This window comes from Ailuropoda melanoleuca, chromosome 4 (genome assembly GCF_002007445.2).
Source record: "Ailuropoda melanoleuca isolate Jingjing chromosome 4, ASM200744v2, whole genome shotgun sequence".
Lineage (NCBI taxonomy): Eukaryota > Metazoa > Chordata > Mammalia > Carnivora > Ursidae > Ailuropoda > Ailuropoda melanoleuca.
The window spans coordinates 70,701,836-70,714,121 of record NC_048221.1 but is presented as its reverse complement, the minus strand read 5'-3'; the positions used below and the strand labels follow the sequence as shown (position 1 = coordinate 70,714,121).

General features: G+C 37.6%; 1 protein-coding gene across 3 annotated transcripts in view; it reads right to left on the bottom strand.

Moving 5' to 3' along the window:
• Nucleotides 1-12,286, bottom strand: part of CAMKMT (calmodulin-lysine N-methyltransferase) — a 386,188-nt gene that overhangs the window by 372,393 nt on the left and 1,509 nt on the right. For all 3 annotated transcript variants that reach the window (XM_002912408.4, XM_019809592.2, XM_034659072.1), the window contains exon 2: nucleotides 7,624-7,796. In XM_002912408.4, the coding sequence (XP_002912454.1) occupies nucleotides 7,624-7,796 (173 nt within the window). The remainder of the gene's footprint in view (nucleotides 1-7,623; nucleotides 7,797-12,286) is intronic.

Below are 12,286 nucleotides of genomic sequence, written 5' to 3'. Positions count from 1 at the left end.
CCAAAAAAAAAAAAAAAAAAAAAAAGAAAAAGAAAAACAAGATAAGCTGAATGTCATGAAAATTAAAAACTTTTGTCCATCAAAGGACACTATCATTAAAGTGAAAAGACAACCCACAGAATGGGAGAAAATACTTGCAAATCACTGGGTCTAGTATCCAGAATATATAAAGAGCTCTCATGATTCAACAACAAAAAGATGACCCATTTAAAAATGGGCAAAGCACTTGAACAGACATTTCTCCAAATATGATATAGAAATGGTCAATGAGCACATGAAAGGATGGACATCATTAGTCATCAGGGGACTGCAGATCAAAACCACAGTGAGATATCACTTCATATCCACTAGAATGGCTGAAATAAAAAAACAATAATAAAGGAAAAATAACAACTGCTGGCAAGCATGGAGAGAAACAGGAACCCTCATATATTCCTGGTAGGAATGCAAAATGGTGCAACCATTGCGGAAAACAATTTGGTCAATTTTCAAAATGTTAAACAAAGATTTACCACATGACCCAGCAATTTCACCCTAAGGTACAGACCTAAGAGAATTAAAAACTTACACAGTCACACAAAAACTTGCATATGAATGTTTATAGTAGCAATTATTCATAATTGCCAAGAAGTGGAAACAACCCAAATGTCCATGAACTGATAAATGGAGAAACAAAATGTGGTATTATACACACAATGGAATATTAATCAGCCATAAAAAGGAATGAAATAATTATACATGTTATAACCCAGATGAATCAAAAACATTACTCTAAGTGAAAGAAGCCAGACATAAAAGTCCACATACCGTATGATTATATTTATATGCAATGTCCAAAATAGGCAAATCCATACAGACAGAAAGTAGATTAGAAGTTGCCAGGGTCTGGGGGGAGGAGGCGGATGGGGAATCACTATGAATGGGTACGGGGTTTCCTTATCAGGTGATAAAATCTCTGGAGTTAGACAGTGGTGATAACTGCACATTATGAATATACTAAAAACCATTGAATATTCATTTAAAATGGCTAATTGGAGTGGTGAATTTTATGTTACATGAATTTTATCTTTTTTTTTAAAGATTTTATTTATTTATTCGACAGAGATAGAGACAGCCAGCGAGAGAGGGAACACAAGCAGGGGGAGTGGGAGAGGAAGAAGCAGGCTCATAGCGGAGGAGCCTGATGTGGGGCTCGATCCCAGAACGCCAGGATCACGCCCTGAGCCGAAGGCAGACGCTTAACCGCTGTGCCACCCAGGCGTCCCATGAATTTTATCTTGATTAAAAAGAAAATTGGTCCAAAAAAAAGAAAAAAGAAACAAAGAAAAAGCCAAAGAGTAAAATGGGCCCTAAAAGGCTTTAGAAGAACAAAGAAGAGAGGTTTTCAGAAGGAAAAGGTTTGAAAACTTGATTCTAGATGCAACATGCTTTGGAGCTCTTTCAAAAATAAATGGGTAAAGAGTCAAGTAAGTCAGACAGAGAAAGAGAAAAACCATATGGCTTCACATGCAAGTGAAAGCACATGAAAGGATGGACATCAATAGTCATCAGGGGACAGCAAATCAAAACTGAATAAACAAAACAAAAACAGACTCATAGATGCAGGAAACAAACCGCTGTTTATGAGGGGGAGGAGGGTGATACAGGTGAAGGGCACAAAGAGGTACAACACTTCCAGTTATCAGGGCGCCTGGGTGGCTCAGTCGGTTGACCATCTGACTCTTGATTTAGGTTCAGGTCATGATCTCAGGGTTGTGAGATCGAGCCCTGTGTCAGGCTTTGAGCTCAGCATGGAGTCAGCTTCAGATTCTCTCCCTCTCCTTCTGCCCCTCCCCTCACTCACACACTCAATCTCTCTCTCTCTCTCTCTCAAAAAATGAATAAATAAAATCTTTAGGAAAAAAACAAACTTCCAGTTATAAAATACAAATAAGTCATGGGGATGTAATGTACTACATAGCGAATATAGTTAATAATGTAATAACTTTGGGTGGTGATAGATGGTAACCAGACTTATCGTGGAGACCGTTGCATAATGTATAAAAATATCAAATCATTATGATGTACATCTGAAGCTAATAGGATAGAGTAAGACAGTTACACGCATACATATATATGTAAGCAAACTATATAACCAATCGTGATTGGAGTTTAAAACAAGCTAAAAAAACTAAGTTATATTAGCCCATATCTATGATTAAAGTTCTACGAAAACATGACTCAATGGATTGGTCTTTTAATTTTCTGCATACACTGGATCATATTTGAAAGGTTCTAGAAAGTTCCTCCTAAAATATAAAATAAAATGCAAGAGAACAAAAGCTGTTTTAATACTCACCTCTGCTGTTATATCACTACTAATATTAAAGCTATACTTTTTTTTTTTAAGTAGGCTCCATGTGGAGCTTGAACTCATGACCCTGAGATTGAGAGCTGATCTCAGATTAGAAGTCAGATGCTTAACCAACTGAGCCACCCGGACAGCCCTAAAACTACACTTTTTAAATATAAATTCAGTATTCATATTTGCCTCAGATGCCAGCTTTGTCAACCTTTAAATGGGCACCTTGGTATACCACATATGTAATGATAATCTGCCGTAGATCCAAGTTCATAAGCATGCCATTACCTCACTAGTTCTTATATCGTGAGCACTCAGAGTACAACGTACTAAGTTCAGTGGGATGAAGGTGTTATGCTTTCCCTTCCCTAGAGAAGCCATCTGTGACCTCACTGCAGCACATCTGTTGTGCTAGAAGGACGCACCACAGTCAAAGACAAGTCATTCCTGATGTCACGATGTGCATTCTAAGCTCCCAGGACAAGTCAAAAGTTAAAAGCGCTAGGCTTCTAATTCAGCAATTACCATGGCGACGGTAGCCTTATTCAAAGAAAGGGGGAGAGTTCAGGCCTCTCAGCTTCTTCTACACCTGTGACATATACACGTTTATAAATCAGTAACTCGGGCGCTTCTATGGTTCCAAATATAATGTAAGTATTAAAGCTTCCAGAATATGCAGATTGCGACCATACTGAAATTGAGTTGAAATATGGAGAGTGGGAAACAATTTCTAGCATCAATACAGTAAACTCTGTTTATAACAAAATATTAAAATAAATTGCAGATGATAAGACAGCGGGATGGGGGGTAGCTCTTAATATAAACATCACCTGGATGGTCTCTATACAAACATCTATCTAATTGCAAGAACCTCGTCTATAAGGTTCTAAGAAGTAAAAATAAAGTACCAGAGAGACAAAAAGACTTTGCCAAGGAATAAAGTAGGAGTCATACCCTGGATTTTAATTTCCTAACTTTTATTACTTCACTTAGGAACAAAGAGTCAACTATCCTCAGATACACAGAAAAGACAATACATCTTGGGGATTTTGTCTAACTAACTTTTACCTCATCCAGACTTTTGCCTCTGATGAAAAGTCACTAAGGTAAATTCTCTGTTCCTTCATTTTATTTTTTTATTTCCACTCGCCTACTTCTCCCTGCTATTCCTTCATTTAAAGTAGCATCACACAAGGCTGACAAAAAATAATGGTCCAAGTTTTAATTTAGGCCACTGCTTATATACCTTTCAATAATACAAACAAAATACAACTATGTACTTTGAATTCACAAATATCTAGTTATTTACCCTCTTAGGATACTCATTTCAAGCCTAATAAAACTTTAATGAGACAGAAATTAATATACAGGGAAATTTAAAGAAGGACAAAACAACAAGTATTGATTACAAGGATTAATCCCTATATGCATCATCCCTGTTGAATTGGAGCAGGTGACGTCAGATGATAAGAACTGAGAAAGTGAAAATGGGGTTTATATTTATACTCTGTGAGGATCAAAACATCTCAAATGGGGCGCCTGGGTGGCTCAGTCCTTAAGTGTCTGCCTTCAGCTCAGGTCATGATCCGAGGGTCCTGGGATGGAGCCCCACATCGGGCTCCCTGCTCAGTGGAAAGCCTGCATCTCCCTCTCCCTCTGCTCTTCCCCCTGCTTGTGCTCTCTCTCTCTCACTGTTTCTCTGTCAAATAGAAAAATAAAATCTTAAAAAAAAAATCTCAAATGCTCAGCCCTTTATGAGAACCTAGAAGCAGAGCCATCATATAACATGTATTGACCATGGTTCCCGTAGAGATTGTGATGGTTTTTGAGAGCCATTGATGATTCTGCCTTGCACTTTCTCCCACTGGATATCTTCTAGTGCCTTTGCCCTCATCTGAAATGACTTCTCCCTTTCCCTCAGAAGTTCCACCTACTTCCAGATCCAGCTTAAACCTCTGCCCCTCAAGGCCTTCCGAAAATCACTCTCACCTCTAAGCTCCTTTTGTATGAAGTCTTCCAGTTCTTTGGAAATCAGTTGTGCGATGCCTAATGAGAGTTCTGAGAATGGATGCTTAACCTTTCCTTCTTATTTAATATTTTTATTACTTAACTTTTCACATATTTAAAACCCTTGAGGATATCTTACATTTCTTTTTGTTAACCTATATAGAAGGTGTCATTAAATATTTATTGATTTAAATTTATTCAAAACTATTCATCACCTTTTTTTCCAGTCATTTCAAAGTGTTGATTTAACAAACTTTAAAAAATGTAGATAAGGGGTGCCTGGGTGGCTCAGCCATTGGGTGTCTGCCTTCGGCTCAGGTCATGATCCCAGGGTCCTGGGATTGAGCCCTGCATCGGGCTCCCTGCTCCGTAGGAAGCCTGCTTCTCCCTCTCACACTCCCCTTGCTTATGTTCCCTCTCTCACTGTCCCTCTCTGTCAAATAAATTAATAAAATCTTAAAAAATAATAAATAAAATAAAAAAATGTAGATGAAAATAATAGTACTCCATTCCAAAACTACCTTCTAAACAACAAACTTTAGCTACTGCAAGTAATTTTTTTAAACTTTAGAATGCTCGCAATTCAAACAATACTGAAGATAAAGATAGCTAAAGAAATGTCTTGTAAGCAGGTTGAGAAGAGAGTTGATATGAGATATTAAAGGAACAAGAATGGAGATCCATGTTGGGCAGATAACAGATAACAAGAGGAAGTGGTAAAAGAAATCAACGTGAACAAAATTGGCAATGGAATGGAATGAACTGTTCTTGGCAGATATCCTCCCCTACCTAAGCAACTGCGGTAATTTCAGTGATTTCCTATATAGTAACAGAATTACGGAGTAAGAAATAGAATGCTCAGAATAATCAATGAGGAAATTAGTTTATCTGGGCCTCAATCCCTTCATCTGTAAAATGAATAAGTGGATACATGATTGCCTCAGGAGAGACAGCATGTGCAGAAGTTAAAAGTGCAGTGACTGTCATATAAAATGTTACCAATGGAGATAGCTAGGTGAAGGTATGTGAACTCCTTGTACTATTTCTGCAACTCCCTGAACGGCTGTAATTATTTCAAAATAAAAGTCTTTAAAAGTACAGGCTGTGGAACCAGACCACTGGGATTTGAATAGAGGCACAATCACTGGCCTTCGGTCAAGTCATTTAACCTCTCTGGATTTCACTTTGCTCATCTGTGAAATGAAGATAATCATAGTATTTACCTCATAAACTGTAGTGTGGATTAAATAAACTAATACATGTAAACTACTCACAACAGTGCTTGTCAAATAGTAGTCACTCGGTGGTCAGCCTTTATTGATGTGGTTATGATCTTTTCAAAATTATTCTAAGATAGTGTTCAGCTCTAAAATACACGTAAGCTATTGTTATCTTTGCGCTACTAATGTGGAGAAAAACAAACTAGTTTGAAAAAAGAGAATAAATCTTGGTAGCTATCAAGGCCAATGTTTTAGCTTGGTCACCTGCCTTCTCTCCATAAGTGAGGATTCAATGTCATATTTACATAGACAGACTTGCGTTTATTTTTTTCTGAAAAATGGATCTATCACAAAGAACCATGACTTTGGAAAGGAGTCTCAGTTTATAGTGGAGCCTGCGTTCCTGCTACACCAGGGTCATCTGCCACAGAACCATGCCCTGGTTTGAAAACTCCTTAAAACAGAAGATGTCACATTCTAGCTAACCTTTACGAGGACCTCAAAGATGTCAGGAAATCATCCTTGGCACGATTGACACTTAACTGCATCTTGTCACCATTGGATATAGAGGGTAAGTATTAGAACTTTACACCTGAAGACTGCTACTGGATCAGTCTGTTGTTCTCTTTAATTTCCTTATAGATACTATCTTTCAATTGTTTAATCATCTTCATTACTACTTTGTAGAGTTACTGTAAAGATTACATTAACTAGCATACATCAAGACACCCCTCTCTGTATGGGGCACACTGTAAGCACAAAATGCCTTTTTCTTCCCTTTCTAACCACGAACTAAACTAATTATCTCCATCAGAACGTGAGACAGTTGAGGTATTCGAGTTAATCTCATAATGAATATACAGGCAAGCTCACAAACCCCCAGGTTTTTATCTACTTTTTGGAGTTTTCAACAATTACGAAACCAGATCCTAATTGTTCTTCCCTGCCCACCCTAGTCAATTTTTATACAGATCCCAAATTTTAAGCTATTATGATGTCTTTTAAAGCTTAGATATTTTCAACTGAAATAGTTCAAGAAACATATACTATAAATAGACATCCTTTGTGAAAACTTTTTTCTTAAAATTATTCCTCGCCTCACCTAAACCTTATTCAGTCACATTCCACTTAAAATGTTTTTTGCTCTTCTTACAGTTACTGTAAATGTGCTCCTCCCTCCCTTTCAAAATGTGAAATCTTGTCAAAAAAGGAAGATTTTATAAAATCAAACACCTACAGTAATATTGCAACATGCTAGATTGTAACTGTGAGAGAAAACTAATTCAGTAAAAATGGTGTCTTGTTACTTCAGTTTGCAACTCTCCTGTCTCTTTTTCAATGATTTTTAAAGCCAGAACAGTCTGTATGCTTCTCACAATATCAGTGTTTTCAGCTGAATTTTCTCCTCCTATTCTTAAGATTCTATTCTGAAAGTGACAAAACATGAATGGGAAAAATACCAAAGCTTGATTTTTCAGATAACTACTACTTGAAGAGTAGTTTGGAAAATTCTGTTTTCATTTTCAGCCTCCCTCACCTCTTCAAAAAGAACCTGGTTTTTTGTCAAATGCTATGAGAGAATGGTTAAAAAGAACCTTTTGATTTGCAAGCCACTTTGTCCTCAAATGCCGCTACATTCCTGAGAATTTTTTTCCTTTAGTTCTGAGAATACAACAAAACCCAGTTAAAGTAGCAGGATTTCCTAACACAATGCTGCAAAACCCAAGTTCTGATCAAGATTACCGGCATACTCAATAGAATGAACAATGAGATTCTTATTAGACTGCTTTTCTTCTACAAGAGAAAAATACTTTTTAAAAAATCATCACTGGAGGGGCGCCTGGGTGGCACAGCGGTTTGAGCGTCTGCCTTCGGCCCAGGGCGTGATCACGGCGTTATGGGATCGAGCCCCACATCGGGCTCCTCCGCTGTGAGCCTGCTTCTTACTCTCCCGCTCCCCCTGCTTGTGTTCCCTCTCTCGCTGGCTGTCTCTATCTCTGTCAAATAAATAAAATCTTTAAAAAAAAAAAAAATCATCACTGGAGTGATGTTTACCTTAAAGAAATACTGTACTCAGGATAGAAGACACTTGTGTATTGGACCCACGCACCAACTTCCTCGTCAGCTGCCCTTTTTTTGGCTTCTGTTACTGAAAACAGATTAAATGATTCAAATCTTCTTACAGATACATGTCGCAGGCAATCATCCAGGTGCTTCTGCTTCAGAACCTTTGAAATAAAGCCAAATATCATGTTCATATGATATATACACAGGTTAGGGGTTCAAAGTTTAAGCGGTAAGGGGACGTTCATTTCCAAATATGTCAGGTTAGATAATGTAGACCAACCTCTTGCTGGAGGCGACTACAGATGATGGACAGAATACCTTTTTTTTAAAGATTTTTTAATTATTTATTTATTCAAGAGAGAGGGAGACAGTGGGAGAGAGAGAGAGTGAGAGAAAGTGAGCAAGGGGAGGAGCAGAGGGAGAGGGACAAGCAGACTCCATGTTGAGTGCAGAACCCAATGTGGGGCTCGATCCCAGGACCTGAGATTATGACCTGAGCCGAAACCAATAGTCAGATGTTCAACCAACTGAGCCACCCAGGCGCCCCTGGACAGAATATCTTAAAACATTATTTAAAGGTAGCAGAGAACAAAGAACAAAGCAGAGAACTAGTGAAGATTTACCAGTCTAATAACATAAAAAGGATATAAATCCAAAGAGGTGAGCTTGGCTTTTGCAATCACTTTCCTTGTGGGGACAGTGATCCAATTCCATTACAAAGAGCTAAGAAGACAAGCAGCACCTTTTACAGCCTGTGGACTTAGTGGATAAAAGCTGAATTTCAAAGCTTACTACCTAGGCAGGGGCAGGTATATTGTTCTGAGCCTGTCTCATGTGTGTATGTGTGTCTCTTTTAAGATAAATTGAATGAGTAATTTTGTTGGGGGTCACTGAAAACTGGGTTTTTAAGTATGGGAGAAACAAAGTGGTAAGATTAATGATGGTAAGCAAAAACTCTATAGCTCTGAATCTGAATAAAGTGTAACAGAAACTAAGGGTTATTTTATCTATTAAAACATTTGTAAAAACATATATATTTCCTACGTCTTACCACTTAAAAGTTCTAGAAACAATGACCAAACTAGTAGCAATGGATACACTTAATGCCCATATTGCTGTCTCTAAGTATTATTTTTCTGTTAAAACAAAGTAAGGCCCCTTGGAGAAATGGCATGAATTGTACAAATGAACCTAGGACACCCTGCATAAAAAATTAAGAGTTATATCAAAAGAACTCCAAAGCCAATTTGTTTTTGTTTTTGTTTTTTTAAAGATTTTATTTATTTATTTGACAGAGATAGACACAGCCAGCGAGAGAGGGAACACAAGCAGGGGGAGTGGGAGAGGAAGAAGCAGGCTCACAGCAGAGGAGCCTGACGTGGGGCTCGATCCCATAACGCCGGGATCACGCCCTGAGCCGAAGGCAGACGCTTAACCGCTATGCCACCCAGGCGCCCCTCCAAAGCCAATTTGAATGGGGTCCATTGGCCAAAGACGGGACAGTACGAGCATTAACAAAGGTAATAAATGTAATAGAATCGAAACATATGAGTTCATCAGGGTATTTTTTTGATCTTTAAAGGATGCTAGAGAACCAGCTTATTATTTGGAAAACTAGAAAACAAAGAGAAAGAATCAAGTATTTTTCTGTCTTTCCTATATGAACTGTAACTGAGAATATCCAAATAGATAAGGGGAAGTTTGTCCTTATAGTAGTATCCCAAGTAATAAATGAGGAAGGAATGACACAATTAGAATATCACCATTTTTCAACCTTCTCATGAATTCATGAACCTAGACAATCATCATCAAGAAGAGAAATAACCAGACACCACTGTGATTGCTGATGAAAGCATAGTCTACCATCATCTTGACCAACCAAACCAGACCAAGCCAAAAACATTAATCTGAATCTGATCAAGCCTCTATAGCTAGCAAATAGGAACTTACAGGAAAAAGGAAATTAGGCATCCCATTAAACATCATCATCAAGTATAATTACTAAAAATCAACAACCTAATAATCATAATCAAATGAAAAATAACTAAAACATTACCTAAAACACCAAATATATTGGAAAAGAAGCAATATACTTCTAAATAAATTATGAACCAAAAAAAAAAAGAAAATCCAGTAGAAATTGGAAAGTATTTTGAACTGAATAATAAAAACACATTTCAAGACATATGAAATGCAGATAAATTCGTGCTTAGAGGAAAATTTGTGGAAAGGCTAAAAATCAGTAAGCTAAGCATCCATTGCAAAAATTACAAAAAGAAGCAAATTAAGTTCCCTAAAAAAACAGAAATTAATAAACAAAAATATAGCTAGAAAGATTAAAAGAGCAAAAGTTGGTTCTTTGAAGAGATTAATAAAACTGACAAATCCTTGATAACACTAATAAGAAAAAAGAGAGAAAATATAAATATGAATGTGACAGGGAGATCACTACAGATCCGCAGGCATTAAAAAATAGCAAAGGGATATTATAAAAACTATGAATATTTGGATGAAATGGACAAATTCCTAGAATACAACTACCAAAACCGACACAAGAAGAGACAAAAAGTCTGACTAGCGCCAAAATATTTTAAAAATACAATGTTTAGGTCGGTAGGGGGAAGGGATAATTGGGTGATGGGCATTAAGGAGGGCACTTGATGTGATGAGCACTGGGTGTTATACACAACCAATGAACTGCTAAATTCTACCTCTAAAACTAATTTTAAAAATAAAAATACAATGCATAAATAAAAATTTTACCAAAGAAAACTCCAGGCCTAGATTGCTCATCAGCAAATTACACCAAATTTTTAAGTAAAAATTAATGCATGTCTTACCACACTCTTCACTAAATCTTTAACCCTATGGGATAGATACTAATCACATGAGAGAGGAAAGAAGGGGATATTAATTTGCTGAACATCAGAGAACTAGGAAAAGGCAAAGAATCATGCTGTTTCTTTCAGCACTGGTAGTTTCAAACATATGGCATCGTGTTTTAATTTAAATCATATTGTGAAATATTCCCTTAATCGGATTAAATCAAGTATTAGACCTCTAGGTAAAATTATTCATTCTATAGGTGTTCGTGAATATGTGTGTAATGGTCATTGCTACTTTTTCACCTGTCCTACATCCCTTCCTCTTGGGAACTGCCCTCCCTCACTCTATGAAATAATGATGGGATTGTTATCTTCCTTGACACAGGGCGGGCTAATGTCCCAGGTAGCCAGAGTGCCTCATTCTCCTGGACCCAACAACTGGCCCAAGCTTGGCCTATTAGAGACATTTAATGGACATTATTTGGTTGTTGGGGAAAAGGGTCATTTCTTCTGGATCACTAGTTGAGCACATGATGAAAGCCTGTAGTTGCCAAAAGCCATCTTTGCTATCAGGTAATGAGACCCAACAAAGAGGAAAACAGAATACTATACAAAGCCTCTACCAATATTGATCCGTAGTCTTCATCTGATTAAAGTGAGCGCTAGGCTCAAAAGTCAGCAATTTATCATGTGACCTGGTATCAAATGATGAACTAGATCAACGGGGTTTTTTATTTTAAAAAAAAGGTGAATTACCAAACCAAAAAAATATATTGAACAGTTCACTTCACAGAAGTGAAGGACCATTAGATAGCACTGAAGCCCTATGGGGTAAGGGAATGACAGAACTGTGAAGAAAAAAACAAGCAGATACAAGCAGATGCCCCTAAGAGAGAGAGCTGCATCTCTCTATCACTGTTTAGATTCCTGAGCTTTCCAGTTCTGGACACATACAAGATGTGGATGGTCCATTTGAGACATATTTACTAAGCACCTACAGATGTTTAATATACATGGGAGATTAGATTTACTATGGAAAAACATTCACTTCCTTTCTTGCCCCTTCAAGGAAAGAGTATACTCTGCCCTTTGATTTTAAGCTTGGCCAAGTATCTTACTTTGGCCAACAGGATGTTAGCAAGGGCTTAAAATGTGTTTCTGTGGTTGCCCTTGCTCTCTTATATCTCTGCCATCCGCAGGAGAATATGTCAGCCAACCGGTACAAGGATTAGAACCAGTCTGCTGATGACAGCCTATGTCAGTCAACTCCCAAGAGGCCCACAGACGCACAAACAAAATAAATGCTCTCTGCCATCTTAATGTCGTAGTTGTTTGTTACTCATTAACAGCTAACTGATAAAATACACTGAGGACTTAATACTATGGGCCACTTAAAGCCTGTTACTCTCAGGCTTTCCACAACACTTAATATCTGCTAAATAAACAACTAGCCAGACACCGCACAACGTGCAGAGGATGGAGATCAATAAAATACCATCTTTTCCCAGGGAGAACTCCCATTCTAGTAAGTTACATGAACTCTGAATAAATGATCATAAAATGATAATGGGGTTCACCGGTAGAGTGAGCAGAGGGTCTAACTCAGCCCGGAGGAGTCAGGAGAGTCTTCACAGAAAACATTAAAATGTAGTTCTGAAAAATGAACAGTCATTTAACAAGTAGGAAAGAAGATAAGAAGACTCTAAGCAGAGTACACATGTGTACCAAAACATTAAATGCCAAAACATGAGGAGTACAAATGGCAGCCATAGCTAAAGCTTGTCCTGGTTCTGATGTAGACAGCAACTCAGAATGAATACGTGTGC